This window comes from Sorex fumeus, unplaced genomic scaffold, assembly GCF_029834395.1.
Source record: "Sorex fumeus unplaced genomic scaffold, SorFum_2.1 ptg000002l, whole genome shotgun sequence".
Taxonomy (NCBI): domain Eukaryota; kingdom Metazoa; phylum Chordata; class Mammalia; order Eulipotyphla; family Soricidae; genus Sorex; species Sorex fumeus.
Window position 1 is genome coordinate 11,862,282 of NW_026606059.1, and position 15,317 is coordinate 11,877,598.

Sequence of the window (15,317 nt, forward strand, 5' to 3'; positions counted from 1 at the left end):
TGAGACTTGTTGTTACAGTGTTTGGCATATCAAATACGTCACGGGTAGCTTGCCACGCTCTGCCGTGCGGGCGAGATACTCTCGGTAGCTTGCCAGGCTCTCCGAGAGGGGCGGAGGAATCAAACTCGAGTCGGCCATGTTGGCTGCGTGCAAGGCAAACGCCCTACAACTGTGCTATCGCTCCAGCCCTGTGATCTAAATAGTAGAGTTTAATTTAAATCTCCTTTGAATATTTGAACCTGGGAATGTAGGAGAGAAATGTTGTACTATTATTAAGTTTAGAGGGCATATTTCATAAGACCAAACTATGTTTTAGACAAGTAATAAATAATCAACAACAAAGTAAATGACAAAGCGTCTATTGGAAGATATCGTAAGATATTGTTATATACAATAATATATTACTTTAAAAACAGCTTCAATTAATGAAACAAAATATTAAACTAAATAGGAAAATGAAAACTTTATAGTAACTAAAAATACTGTATTGTCATAAAAGCTTCAGATACTAAAATGGGTTTTATAAAAAACTATTTTGGTCAAGGCAACACAAATATAAATACACTTTTTAAAAATAAACTTTTCTTCTTTTAAGAGTCACCTACAAACTTTTATTCTGAAATAAATTTAAAGATGGTGACTGTGAAACTGTAAGAATTTCTGGGTAAGGCAGAAGACCCAACTGCTTATTATCTTTCAATTTCTGTACTATGACTCTGGCAAATTCTTCGCCTTGGATGTCAGTGATATCCAGTAACTGTCTGACTTTTGAGCTCCTTGTCGGCTTGGTGCTAATCAGTTCATAGTCTTCCTTCATGATCAAGTCCCTGGACAGAAGGGCATCTAGTGACTGGTTAAGGCAGGCTTCGGTCATCTGGGTGATGATGTCCTCCCTTTTACCCTGGATCCACTGCTGGGCAATCCCAGGCTGTAATCGCTCTGTACAAACTGAGGAATGACAATCAAAAAGGGAAGAAGAGATAAAGAGCTATCACATGAAATCACATGAAAAAAGAAATGTTTAGACATAAGACAAAATTTTCCCTGACATAAAGTATTTTGGGGGATGCAGTTGATTTTCAGGAAATATTCAGGTACCTGGCTTATTTTTCCTCTCTGTCCCAGAGAAAAACATTACCTTTCCACATGCTACAAATAATTGGACAAAAATAACTTGTATAGGTATTTTTAAAAAATATAAAGGGAGTATAAATGAACAAAAAATATCTTCACCTATAGTACCATCTTAAGTAATTACACTTAGCAGTTCCTCCTGAAGGACTAACGTGTGCCTATTACAAAATTTCAGCACTAGTATCTTCTGATATCAGTGTGCTTTCGTACTTAAGAAGATATGTATTCATCATATTGAAGAAAATACAACTTATTGGGAAATCTATTGAACATATATTTGTGAGGCAAATGACAGTACTTACAAAGCATCATACAGAAAATGTTTACCTGATACTCCTTCAACTAAGAGTGGATTTGTTACTGCTAGGGAGCACGGGGAAGTCCTGTGATCACAGAGTGTTGTTGCCTTTTGAGCTGCAGAAACATTACCATCCCAGCTGTGAGTCCCCGAACAATGATGCAGCACAGAATTATTTTCTGTTTTCCCTAAAGAAAGCAACATCCTTATTAGCACTGAGGAGTCCTTGGATACTTCTACTAGCAAAAATATCAACACATACACCATACAGAGGACAGTATTCACGTCTTTAATTTTTCATTGGTATTAAAGTGAGCTGCCATAGAGGCAGGCAGGGGGTAGGGCTGGGGGGTGATGGGAGGGAACCTGGGGACGACGTTTGTCCTGGAATGGATGTTTGAACACTGTATGACTGAAATTCTATCTTGAACAGCTTTGCAAGGGTCTATCTCAGAGTGAGTCAACAAAAAAGTTTAAAACAAAACATGAGATGGTTAATGTGACTCGACATATAAATATCTCGTAGAACAAAAAATGTTTATGCTGTTTTATCAGATTTCTGTTTGTACTACAAATAAATTATAAATCACAAAATTTTATTTCTTTGGCCACTCCCATATTTATTCCTGCTTTTAATTCTTTATAAGTGTTTGTTTCAATTAAAAAAGTTGGCGTATTCCCAAGCAGTGCTCACAGGGTCTGGAGGCCTCTCCCATAGATACTGGCAGTTCAATGCACTGCTCCACGGATGCTGTGCTGCTCAGGACCTGTGGGGTGGGAGAACACCCAGATACCTGTGGGGTACATGCAAGTCCCGTGCCTTCGCAGCTGACCTATCTCTCCCATTGCTCTTCCTGTGTCTCTGCTCCTCCTGCACTTTAACTGTGTCCTCTAGGTAGGATGGTCAATTGGGAGGGACCTTCTAGCACTCTGCAGTCATCACTGCAAAATCTACACCAAAACTGAATTAAACATATTGTGACACCAAAGAGTTCCTCATGAGAGTAACCCCAGGTGGAACAATACAGGGCCCTGCCAGGAGTGATCCCTGATGAGCAGAGAGCCAGGAGTAAGCCCTGACCACCACTAATTGTGGTCCAAAAGCCAAAACCAAAAATAGAAAAATGGGAAGAAGAGTCAAACAGATGCTTCCTTAAAGAAGCAATGGAGTTGGGTTAGTGGACATATTTTAAAAAAGTGTTCATCTCTGCTTCTCAGAGAAATTAAAATCAAAATGATGATGAGGTATTACTTCACATCAGCGAGAATGGCTTAAATTAAAATGGTTAGAAACAAACAGTGCTGGCAAGAATATGATGAAAAAGAACCACCATTCATTGTTCATAGGACTGTCAAAATGTGCTTAGCCTCTTTGTAAAACAGTATGGAAATTTTCTAGAAAGTGAAAATAGAACTACCATCTGATTGGGCAACCTATGATCACTGCAACACTATTTATAGGAGCCAAGATATGGGAACAACTTAAGTTCCCAGTGACAAAGGAGTGAATGAAGAAATTGTGAACTATCACTCAGTGATAAGAAATGATGAAGTTTTGCCTTCTGCATGGATGGAACTGGAGCATGCCATGCTAAAAAATGTCATGAGGAGAAAGACAAATACCTGATTACCTTACTCATAGTATATAAGAGAGGAAAATCAAGGGAACAGACATGTCTAATGTAAACAGAACTGAAGTAAGGACAAGCAAAGGTGCTATGGACTGTGATGGAGGACTGTTTGGACCCCTAAAATATTAACAGTTTACACGGCTGTAAACTAATTCCACCTCATTAAATTAATGTTAAGAATATCCCCTCTCTATATATAATGTGTCTCTGTCTATTCTCCTTTGGCTATTCCTCATCAGCCATAGGCACCTGTCTTCTGAAAACCTTAGAAGGAAATTTTCTTTGTTCAAACAGCCTCATCCTTGCAATAGCTGACCGAACATCCTCCTATAAAACCGATTCCAATTTTTTTTTCTTGGTCGGAGGGTTTCTCAAGTGGCACGCAGGAGGCAGTTCTCAAGCCAGAGGTGCCTGGTGGACCAAGTGATGCTGGCGATCAAGCCTGGGTCAGTCGCATGCAAGGCAAGCACCCTCATCCCTGTACTACCTCTTTCTGGCAACTGTTCTGATTTGGTTCTGTTAGTATGACCAATTTTGTTGCATCTCCAGGCTTAATAACTTTTTCAGCTTTCTTTCTTTCTTTCTTTTCTTTCTTTCTTTCTTTCTTTCTTTCTTTCTTTCTTTCTTTCTTTCTTTCTTTCTTCTTTCTCTCTCTCTCTTTCTCTCTTTCTTTCTTTCTTTCTTTCTTTCTTTCTTTCTTTCTTTCTTTCTTTCTTTCTTTTCTTTCCGACTTCAAGTGAAGTCCCTCTTGGAGAGCCCGGCAAGCTACCAAGAGTATCCCACCCACACGGCAGAGCCTGCAAGCTCCCTGTGGTGTATTCGATAAGTCTCACACTGGAGACATTATTGGTGCCCACTTGAGCAGATGGATGAACAACGGGAGGACAGTGCTACAGTGCAGTGCTACTCCAAGTGAAGAATCAAAGTCCTACCAATTTATCTCCACGATATTTCTCACACCACACCTCCCTTCTTAAGTACTCTGGAGGAGGTCTTACCTTCCATCAGCACTACCATAATAGTCTAGTATATAGTATCTTAGTTGGCTTCGATACCTCAGTTCTCTTTTTCCTTCCAAACATCTGACATATTACACCCAGGATGAATCTTCCTAATGCAGAAACGTTTTTACCATGTTGTATACTTGCTCAAAAATTTCTAACAGTTGCTTTCTTAAATATAAGTAATAGAAGTCAAAGAACTTAGCCTACTGATAGAATCTGTGATGATAGAACTCTGTCCTACTGACGTCTAAATTTACCTTGATCCATTCATTCCCTTTACCAAAGCAAACTACTCCTCTGTGCCTCTATGTTTCCTGTTCCCATCCTTCATAACCACAAGTGCAATCTTCAGTTAGGAGTCATTTCTGAGTATCTTTTTTACATATATAGGCTATCATTAAAATCAGTTATAAATACTGGATGAAATTCTACACAATAGTCACTTGCAAGGAATATGATCTTGAAAGAAAACAGAAAACCTGAAAGTGATACAAATTGTAAAATGTACATACTAGGTAAATATTCATTGTATTGAAGATTTGACAGGGTTCTTGAGGTATTAGAAGAACCATTACTTTTATAAACCTGAGAGGATCCACATGTTTCCTAAAATGAAAAGAGAGTAAATCAATTTGGTTAATAAAAAAACACTTAAAAATTTAGTTTTAAAAATTAATCCCTAGTTTTGCTTTTGGCTATTAATTACTGATAATTAATATTACTTAGCAGGGAACATAGAGACACAGAGAATGAGGAGTTGGTTTTAGCTGGTAAAGAGTGAAATTAAGTTTTTAACATACAATTAAAGTGAGTAAATAATAATTATAAAGAAGCACATATAAAAATGTCACTGTCTTCCCATTGTTCATCGATTTTCTCAAGCAGGACCACTAACGTCTCCATCGTGAGACTTGTTACTGTGTTTGGCATATCAAATACATCACGGGGAGCTTGCCAGGCTTTGCCGTGGGGGCGAGATACTCTCGGTAGCTTGCTGGGCTCTCCAAGAGGGGCAGAGGAATCGAACTCAGGTTGGCCATGTTGGCTACATGCAAGGCAAGCGCCCTACCTGCAGTGCTATCGCTCCAACCCATATAAAAATGTAAAAAAGCACATATAGAGAAAACAACTAACAAAATAAAATGTTTATCATCTCAAATTGGGGCTATGGGGCAATAATTAAACATATTAGTAGTTATTATTTGAAAATATTTTCTGTATTATCTCAGAGGTTCTATCCAGTGAGGAGACATTTCAAACCTGCAACACTGGCTAACTGATTTGGAGCAACTATTGCTCTTAATGCCCGAGGTTGCTACAACAAGAAAACCTTGGAGAAAGTAATATAGACCTTGGCTCTATTCCTAGCTCTGTCATGACTAATATTCAGTTAGGTATCTAAACTCTTTGATTTTCAGGTTTTCTGTAATTATCTATTTAAAAGGGCTGGAGTGATAGCACAGTGGTAAGGCGTTTGCCTTGAGCACAGCCAACCTGGCAGAGCCATGTTCGATTCCTCCGTCCCTTCGGAGAGCCCGGCAAACTACTGAGAGTATCTCGCCTGCACGGCAAAGCCTGGCAAGCTACCGGCGACGTATTCGATATGCCAAAGACAGTAACAAGTCTCAAAATGGAGACATTATTGGGCCCGCTCGAGCAAATCGATGAACAACGGGAGGACAGTGTTTGTTTGTTTGATGTATTTAAAATGTACATCTATGGGATCAAAGATCTAATGATACAGTGTATGTAAAAGTAATCCCCAAACTATGCAGCTGTGTCTTAAGGTTCATTTGAAGGATTTCATTATTTTTCTGAATCTGTAAATTGGACATATGTCATATAGCATTAAAAGAAATTATTGTTATGGAATATCTGAATGAATACTACTGAAACAAATCTTTCTGAGGCCAGAGGGATCATACAGGAGGGAAGGTGCTTTTGCATGTGGCCAGACCTGATTAGAATCTCCAGTACCACATATGCTCCTCATTTTCCACCAAGTAAAGCTAGGGGGTCACTCCTGAGCACAGGGCCAGAAAAAAACCTAGACCACCACTGGCTATGGTTAAAAAAACAAAATGGAAAAAAAAGAGAGAGGCGATAGAACCATGAATCAATAGTTTGAATCAATAGGAATCAAAGTCTTTGTACTTTACTGTATCAGACATCAGTGCCAAAAAGGAAGAACTGTGATTTGATGAGATGAGCAATGAACTGAGAATAAGAATTTCAAGCAAGAGAATACCATTGGTTACTTAACAAATTCTTAAATCTCCCAGGATTTTAATTTCCCATCTATAAAATGAGTAGATTTAGTAAATGGACCCTCATATACTTATCACTGAATTTATCAACAATTCTTTCACCTCCTGAGGACGATGATTTAAAGGTACGTCCAGAGATAACTCCAATTTCTTCTTGTCACAAAAATATATAGTACTTGAAGCACTCTGTAACTGAAATGAATATATAAAGTATCTTTATATATGGGAAGTGATTTGGGAATTATGTGAATAAAATACATTCTATTTAAAGTATTTTATGTCTTATATAACACTAATGGAAAGAAAATCTAATCAGTTGAGAGTATAATATATAACTTAAGAGTGGAGAAAGGTAGTTTAACAAAATACAAAATAACAGTTCTGAGTCTTGCTGCATATTAAAACTGGTTTTACTCAGCAACTTATTCATACTTTCAAACCTTTGCATTTAAAACATAGGAATAATAGCTATGTGTAAGACTGTATTTGAGATTGATATAATGAATACACAGTGTCTGGTATAAAGTCAGCTCTTAAAAAACTTCAATTTGTATGCATATGTGTTCCTATTAAGTAAATTAAGCATTTACTATGTTTTAGGCACTGTACTTGTAAGTACTATTATAAATTCAATTTTATAGATAAGGAACAGAGGTTTTAACTAGGGAAAGGAAGCTTGTGACCAAATGAAATGATGGTGATTATGTTTATAATCCCTGGGTGCCAAACTGTTTGATCTTTGTCTTAAGTTTACTGACCTACAAACCAAAGGTAAGAACACTTAGGTTTTGTAGGTTTTTCTAAGGAGGATTAGAAGTTAAACATGCAACATAAGACAATTATGTAGCAAGCATTCAACAAATGGTAGACGTTATACAGATAATTTAAATGCATAAAAATCATATTTTAAAATGAAAATCATTAAGCAATTTACTTCTGCTTTTGTAAACCACATTTGAATTATTTGAAATCACTACTGCCTCTGAAGTAGTACTCAGGAAGCTCCCTGTCTCCCCACCTCGCCCAGTTATCCAGAGCCAACTGGTCAGGGTCCAATGGAAGGTCCCAAGGAAGATGTGCTGCTCAGGCCCCATGGTGCCAAGCATACCCAGGATCCTGTGACAACAGGGTCCTCCCGGACTGTGCCCTGCATGGCTCCTGGGAACCTGGGTCATGCTAGGTGTCAGGTGCACCCCACCCACTTCACTAGCTCCAGTTCCTACTAAAGGAGTTAAAAATAATTTTCTTCTCCAACATAATCCTACCTCTGAATAAACCCATAGAAATGGTGGATTTTATATCTAGCTTTCATAACTCATATACTGGAAAAGAATTCTAGGAGTAAAAAACTTTCCTTAGTAACAAAAAAATTCTATTGATCAGCAATATGCCTGTTTAATTTACTTTAGATCAGTGGAGTGTACCTTAAAGTAGCATAGAACTATGGTGGTGGGTATAATACTATCACATATTTGAAATTTCTAATAAATCAGATATTACGAGTGTTCATCATAAGAAAAACTATAACTCTGTCCATGGTCATTTCACAACATATAAAATACTGAATCATTTAGTTGTAATTTAAAACATACAATGTCATTACATGTTGATGATATAATGTCTTGAGGTCAATGATACTCCAATAAACAAAAGCGCCATAAGATTCAATGAATCTTGCACAGAGTAGCTACTTCACATTTACTTTCTAAATACTCACGAGTAAATGAATAGCCTAGTGAAAAAGCCTTATCATGTGAAATTAAACAACTGATTATCGCATACAGAGATTTCTACTGCTTCTCCTTTGTGCCAGAGTTGGAGGCAGCACATTAGTTCTGTTATCCAATGACTTCAGTTGGTGGTTAGTACTTGAATGCGGTCAGTGATTTTTGACTAGAGTTGCTTTTCAGTTTTATTTTTTTTCGAAAAATAGGGTATATGACAATTGTAACCACTTTATCTTTTCTTGACCCTGACTGAAATGGTGTGCATTACTTTTTCTTACTTGCATTTATTTCCTGATGGCCAAGGAAATGAATAGATGAATACAAAGACTTGTGTTTTGTAAAGAAGGCTGATGTAACAAAAGGAAACAGATAAAATTAAATGTAAATTTCTTGATGGATAAAAAAAGGCACAATAGAAAAAAGACTGGGATATATGTCTGCTCAGTAAAGATTCAGTGGAATTTTCAGCTGAATGGGGTTGGTGACAATCTGATCTTTCGGCCAGTGGCAAAGGTGAAGTCAATTAGCTGCCCCTACATACTCTCCTAAACAAATCACTTATTGTTGAAAAAACTGGGAAAGAGCTTTCTGTAATATTTTATGGAACTACCCAATTACATATTGTGAGTAATATGTTAATCTAAAGTATTAGTCCAATGTATGGTGCTATTTTTCTGCTGATAGTTAAAATATATTTTATACCTCATTTAATAACTTTTGCAGTATGTTGAAGACAACTGTCTAATATCCTCCTTGACTCTATGCTTGCTTAGGCTAGAAGACTGGGGAAAGGGTTTTAGATGTTCTTAACACATTAACCTGCAGAGGCACAACTGCATTATTCTCTGCAGTGTCCCAGAGCAATTTTTAGGATTGAATCACTTGATCACTTGACTTCCCGTTAATCATCGATTTTCTCAAGTGGGTGCCAGTAACGTCTCCATTTGTCCCTGTTGCGTGGTAGTGTAGCCCAATGGCGTCTGATCATTCTAGGAAGTCGAAGACCCTCAAACAGATCGTTCAGGATCTTGATGAAGAAGTCTGACCATATGTTAGGTGGACGACCACACAGCCTTTTGACGTCCCATGGAATCCAGTCCATAACAGCTCTAGTCCAGCAGTCATCTCCAAATCTCATTACATGTCCAGCCCATCTGATTTTTGACGCCTTGGCAAACGAGACAGTGTCCCTGATTGTTGATCGTCCATGGAGGTCAGAACTCCAGATTCTTTCTCTCATTTGAGTGAAACGTGATACTCCAAGCATAGTTCTTTTGATTCCTCTTTGAGAGACCCGAATAGCGAATAGCGTTCTCATCCTGTTTGCATAGGGCCCAGGTCTCTGAGGCGTATGTTAATGCAGGAAGAACAGTGGAATAAAAGAGATGTGCCCGGAGCTGGAGGTTTTTTGTCCTCTTAGCCATTTCTTCCACGCTCTTGAAGGCGTTCCAAGCCGCTCTCTTCCTGCTGCGCAACTCAGGTGCCAGGTCATTCATCATGTTGACTTCTCGACCTAGGTACACATAACTGTTGCATTCGGAAATGGTCGTCCGTTGAGAGCGAATGGAGCGTCAGGAATGAGGCTGTTTCTCATAAACCTTGTCTTTGTAAGATTCAGCTGTAGTCCGACCTTTTCGCACTCACATTCGAAGTCGCCCAGCATTTGTGCCGCTTGGATAATGTTTGTTGTTATTAGAACAATGTCATCAGCAAAGCGGAGGTGGTGTAGTTACCGACCACCTATCTGTATTAGGATTGAATGGTGACTAAAAAGCACAAGTGCTCCTTCATAATAGTTAGAGGGACGTAGAAATTTCACTCTTTCCAGTCAGTGGATTGATTCTCTTGCTGTAATGTTCAAGATTTATGAATTGAACAGGTTTATGGTATTGGTTATATTACCCTTACAGAGACGGAGACTGTGTAGCATTGTAGCACTGTCCTTCCATTGTTCATTGATTTGCTCGAGCGGGCTCAGTAATGTCTCCATTGTGAGACTTGCTGTTACTGTGTTTGGCATATTTAATATGTCAGGGGAGCTTGCCAGGCTTTGCCGTGCAGGCAAGATACTCTCAGTAGCTTGCAGGGCTCTTGGAGAAGCGTGAAGGAATTGAACTTGGGTTGGCCAGGTCAGCTCCAGCCCTGGAGCTATAGCACAGCGGGTGGGACATTTGCATTGCACACAGCTGGCCTGGCCAGCAGGGATCCACTCCTCCATTGAAATAATCTTTAAGTGCAAGAGTAAGTAAGATACTGTTCTAGATAATTTATTATCAGCTGCTGCTTTGGTGCAACATGGAGATGAGTGAACAAATTAAAACACTTTGGCTTCAATTTTAAAAATTCTGCACTACAACAGTAAATTTCAGAACAGCTCAAATGGTACATCACTGCCCTGGATGTATTAAAGGGAAACAACTGTATATTAAAAGAAACTTCAAGGAGTTAGAACCCCAACTACAAGTTGAAATTTTACATTTGGTATATGTGAGCTCTAGGAATCTGGAAATGGTGATATAAATTAAATGGAAAAACCCTTTGGTGACTAAGGAAAAAATTTTATAGTCTCTGGTAAGTTCTCATACTCCAGTCCTGTAGGTTGTATCTGTGAAAAGTATATAGATGAAAACTAAATTAAAGCTGTATAAAATATCCATGAAATATATATGCGTATATATTTAAAATATTTGAAGTTTTAATTTCTAGCATTTAACATTTTACCTTTGTTTTCTTTAGTTGAATAACAGCTTCAAGAAAAGTTATCTCTTCAAATGTTCTTAAAATTGGTTCAAGTTCTATTAAACATTCTAAAAAAGAAAAAAATAATTTGGGTTTAGGTGACTTCTAATTACTAAGCTGTAGAATAGAAATACTACCATCTATAATAGGTGCTAGGATCCTAAGTAATTACACACTCCTGCAAATCATTATACCTGTCTTAAGAGCTTTTACTTCAGGCATAAAGGAAGCTCATATCCATGGAATAGAACTGGAGTCTAAACATAAAGCCTTCCAATTATGGCTAACAGCTTCTGGACAAAGTTTCTAACAGAATCGAAAAGGAAGAAAAGATAATCTTTTCACAAATTGTGATAGGAGAGTTATATATACATATGGAAACAAATTTAGACAAGAAATTGCTATTTAAAAGAAAGTCACAGAATGAAAATAAATAAAAACTCTGACAACTTAAAAATAAGACAAAAATTTCTAAATGAAAATGGTCAAAACACTGAACTTCACCAAAGGGATATGTAAATGATAAAAGAAACAGGAAAATATGCTTAAAATCCTATTTAAAAAATTTAAAACAATAGCACTGTCCCCCCATCGTTCATCGATTTGTTCGAGCGGGCCCAGTAACGTCTCCATTGTGAGACTTGTTACTGTGTTTGGCATATTGAATACGTCACGGGTAGCTTACCAGGCTTTGCCGTGCAAGTGAGATACTCTCAGTAGCTTGCTGGGCTCTCCGAGAGGGGCGGAGGAATTGAACCTGGCTCAGCTGTGGCAGCTGCGCGCAAGGCAAACGCCCTACCTTTGTGCTATTGCTCCAGCACAATTAAAACAACATTATAGTTAAATACTGAATTAAATACTCTTGTAGTTAAATTTGTATTTGAATGATTATACTCTAATATAGTATATACTGTATACATACTAAAATTGCTATAATATAAAAGACAATAATAAATATTTTTCATGATGTAAGGAAGTAAAAATTTTGCTGATGAGTATTCTGTGATTTATTGTTGGTGGGAAAGTAATAGGATGAAGTTATTTGTTAGAGGTCAGGGTTGCTGATATAAAATTGAGTGCCCCTAACCTTTAGATCATATAAAAAGCCATGTCCTGGGCTGGAGAGATAGTACAGAGGGTAAGGTGCTTACTTGCACAGAATGGGCCCAGATTAAATCCCCAGCACCATGTAAGGTCTCCCCAACACTGCCAGGAGTGATCCCTGAGCGACAGAGTCAGGACTAAGTCCTGAACACAGCTGGGTGAGGTCCCCAAACCAAACCAAAACAAAAGACCAAACTAATACAAAAAAGAAATTGACTTGAGAAAGAAACTAAGGAAGAGAGTAAGGAGTTTAATCTCTAATGTCTCGGAAGTCACTAGGGGGTATTTTTCATGGAAGGAATAGTCCAGCAAGACTAATCCTACTGAGAAGACAAGATAAACAGGATTTCCCAACAGTGTCATCGTTTAATAACCTGAACATATGTCATTTTGGTGGCAATATGAAAGGAAAAAACAATGTTTAAAATGGAAAAATGAAATTTTATTTTTGGAAAATATGAATTGAGAGAAAGCAGTAAATAAAAGTACAAAAAATTCTTATGAATTTAGTTCTGAAAATGAGGAACAGCTGAACAGTGTTTTTTTGGGGGGGGGTTCATGATTTTTCCCCCATAAAAGATGAGCCAGTAATAGATTAGATCTGTATGGAAAATGAGATAGTGGGCAGGCAGGGATTGGAAATACAAGAGATGGGAGAGAATATGAAGAGCAGAATGCTGGTCAGGGGCAGGAAAGGATACAGAGAGCACAAGTTATACATTTGTGTGAGTATATGGACATTTTTCTCATGTATGAGATATAAGGCAGGAAAGGTGGATAAAAGAACAAGTTTGTAGTTCTGATAGTATAAAGGAATTCCCTTTACTATTATTAGTATATTTTTCTTTTTGGGTCACACCCAGCAATGCACAGGGTTTACTCCTGGCTCTGCACTCAGGAATTACTCCTGGTGGTGCTCAGGGGACCATATGGGTTGGCCACATGTAAGGCAAACACCCTACCTGTTGTGCTATCACTCCAGCCCTGAAGGAATTCCCTTTAATGGTTCTATTTTCTCAGCTAAATATGGGAGCAGACAATCAGTTCAAAATAAGATGTAGCATGGACAGATTTAAGAAGAAAGAATTAGGTTAGGAAATCTGGGAACACTGGTAGAGGGAATTTGACACTGGTGGAGGGAATGGTGCTGAATTATGGCATGCCTAAAATGCAACTATCAGTAACTTTGTAAATCATGGCTCTTTAATAAAAAAAGGAGAAAATAAGAGAGAATTAAACATAATAGTTATGTCTTCTCTTCTCAACCTCAGACTTATGAAAGGTTACAGAATAGATATTGATGATGGTCAGAACATCCCCTTTAAAGCAGCATGGAGAATGTACATGAGCTCAGCAGCCAGTGGGCTTGGCTATACTTGACCCATGTAAGTAAGTAAGTCTCAGGTTTCACCCTCTTTCCACAGGAAGGAGCAGAAACTGTGTGCATCCTTTAGACAGGCTGACTTCTAAAAGGAGAAAACTGAGAAGGGCCCACGGAAGCATACTCAGTTGTTCTCCAGAATAAGTAAATGAGATCATCCCAAGGAGAGTCACTGAGGGGCAGACAGAGGTGGAAATGTTCCTTTCACATTTTCCGTTTGAGGGATATGGAAATGGGAATGTCATCCTCAGCTTGGAACTGTCAAGAGTGACACTTGTTTACAATACAGTAGAAATGATTGTCTAAAATGGCAGTTCTCAAGTTGTTAGGTCTCAGGACTTCAGAAATATTAAACACCCCATATATCTTTTGTCTCTGTGAATAATAACGATTTTTATTTTAAGTAATAGAATTTCAAAAGGAAGATTATGCAGAAATACATTCTATTGTCTGCAGAGACAATGGTATACACTTCACTTGACCTCTCAAATATACTATATGTGCAGGTGAGTAAAAAGGTAAAATAACGGTTATTCATTATTATTTTGAAAAGTTTTGATTCTGTGAATTCCTTATGAGTGTTTCTTCTGAACTCCCCCAGAAGAACTTAAGAACTGCAATCTTAAGGTTCACCTCACCTCATCTGTTTCTTGCTACTTGGCAATAATTATTACCTTTTGTTGCCTGATAATATATTCTCTACATTAATTATTTCAAATGTTTGTTTGACTTCAGTGGTCATTTCACTTTACAGAGTACATCAGTTAGTTATGTTAGTTCATCTTGGCAAGAAGAGGAAGTCACTGGTTTCCTCTATAAAGTAATGGGCAAAACTGGGCACTTAAGAATATTTACCATACTACTGAGCTTCTCAAATGTGGATTCTGCTTCATTCTCATAGACGAGAGAGAGAGAGAGAGAGAGAGAGAGAGAGAGAGAGAGAGAGAGAGAGATGAGGAGACAGGGCTGAGTCTGGTGTAGGTCACGCAGCTGTGGCCTTGGTCTAGGATGATGCAGGCTAGAGTGCTGGAGAGAAGGGAGTCTATGGAGAGAGAACTGCAGAAATCTGCGGAGGTTTCCTCTCAAATATTCAACATATTGTGAAGCTATTGGCAATTAACAATTAACTAGGGAAATACCAGGAAGCTCAGAGCATGAAGTACTGCCCTAGCATGATTTTCAGAAGGACTAGACCTAGGCCATCAAGAACGTACTCTGTAGAAGTGACACTGGGGGTGGGGGGAGTGTGAAGGTGCGGAGAGGTAGTCATGGAGTGGGTAGCATGCTTGCCTTGCAGGCAGCCAACTCGAGTTTGAGCCCTGGAGCCTCTAAGATTCCCTTAGTGCTGCCAGGAGTGATGTCTGACTACAGAGCCACTGCTGGGGATGGCCAAGAAACAAAGTAGGTAGTGGCACTGGGATAAAGGAGACATACCCTTGTACATGATACTAGAAAAAAAAAGTGAATCCATTATGGTAGCAACTTTTGTTTTTTATGTAATGCTGATGAGTACTGGACATAGTTTTTTTTGTTTTTTTCTTTTTGTGTCACGCCTGGCGATGTACAGGAATTACCCCTGGCGGTGCTCAGAGGACAATATGGGATTCTGGGAATCAGACCCGGGTCGGTCGCGTGCAAGGCAAACACCCTATCTGTGGTGCTATTGCTCCAGTCCCTGGATATAGTTCTGAGTGAAAAATTACATTTTATTTCTACTTTAGAATGAAGATTCCCCTTCTATGGCTTGTCTTCAATTTTTCTTAACGGTATCTTTTGAAATGCTAGCATTTTCAATTTTTTAAAGTCCATTGATCAGGTTTTATAATTGGGCATGTTTTTTGATCTAAGACTCTGCCTAAATCAAGGTCATGAAGAGTTTTCTCCTATTCCAGTTTGGTGATTATTCCTTCTACTTCTGAAGTAAATCTTATTTCTGTCCAAATTTTCTATTCCCAGGATTCTCAATCGGAAAACACCGTGTCTTCTAGTTGCTCTTTTTTGCTTCCACACTTACCCACACTTATTCTTTCTT

At 38.3% G+C, this 15,317-nt stretch overlaps 1 protein-coding gene across 3 annotated transcripts in view; it reads right to left on the reverse strand.

The window, feature by feature from the left end:
• Nucleotides 1-496: 496 nt before the first annotated feature.
• Nucleotides 497-15,317, reverse strand: part of RIPK2 (receptor interacting serine/threonine kinase 2) — a 38,520-nt gene continuing 23,699 nt past the window's right edge. Inside the window, exons 7-11 of one of the 3 annotated variants that reach the window (XM_056110010.1) lie at nt 10,783-10,868; nt 6,437-6,526; nt 4,580-4,673; nt 1,462-1,620; nt 497-939 (exon numbers count right to left, since the gene is read on the reverse strand). In XM_056110010.1, the coding sequence (XP_055965985.1) occupies nt 602-939; nt 1,462-1,620; nt 4,580-4,673; nt 6,437-6,526; nt 10,783-10,868 (767 nt within the window). In that variant the 3' untranslated portion in view covers nt 497-601. Of the gene's footprint in view, nt 949-1,461; nt 1,621-4,579; nt 4,674-6,436; nt 6,527-10,782; nt 10,869-15,317 lie in introns of all 3 variants that reach the window. The other 2 variants (XM_056110007.1, XM_056110018.1) reach the window with 2 other exon arrangements.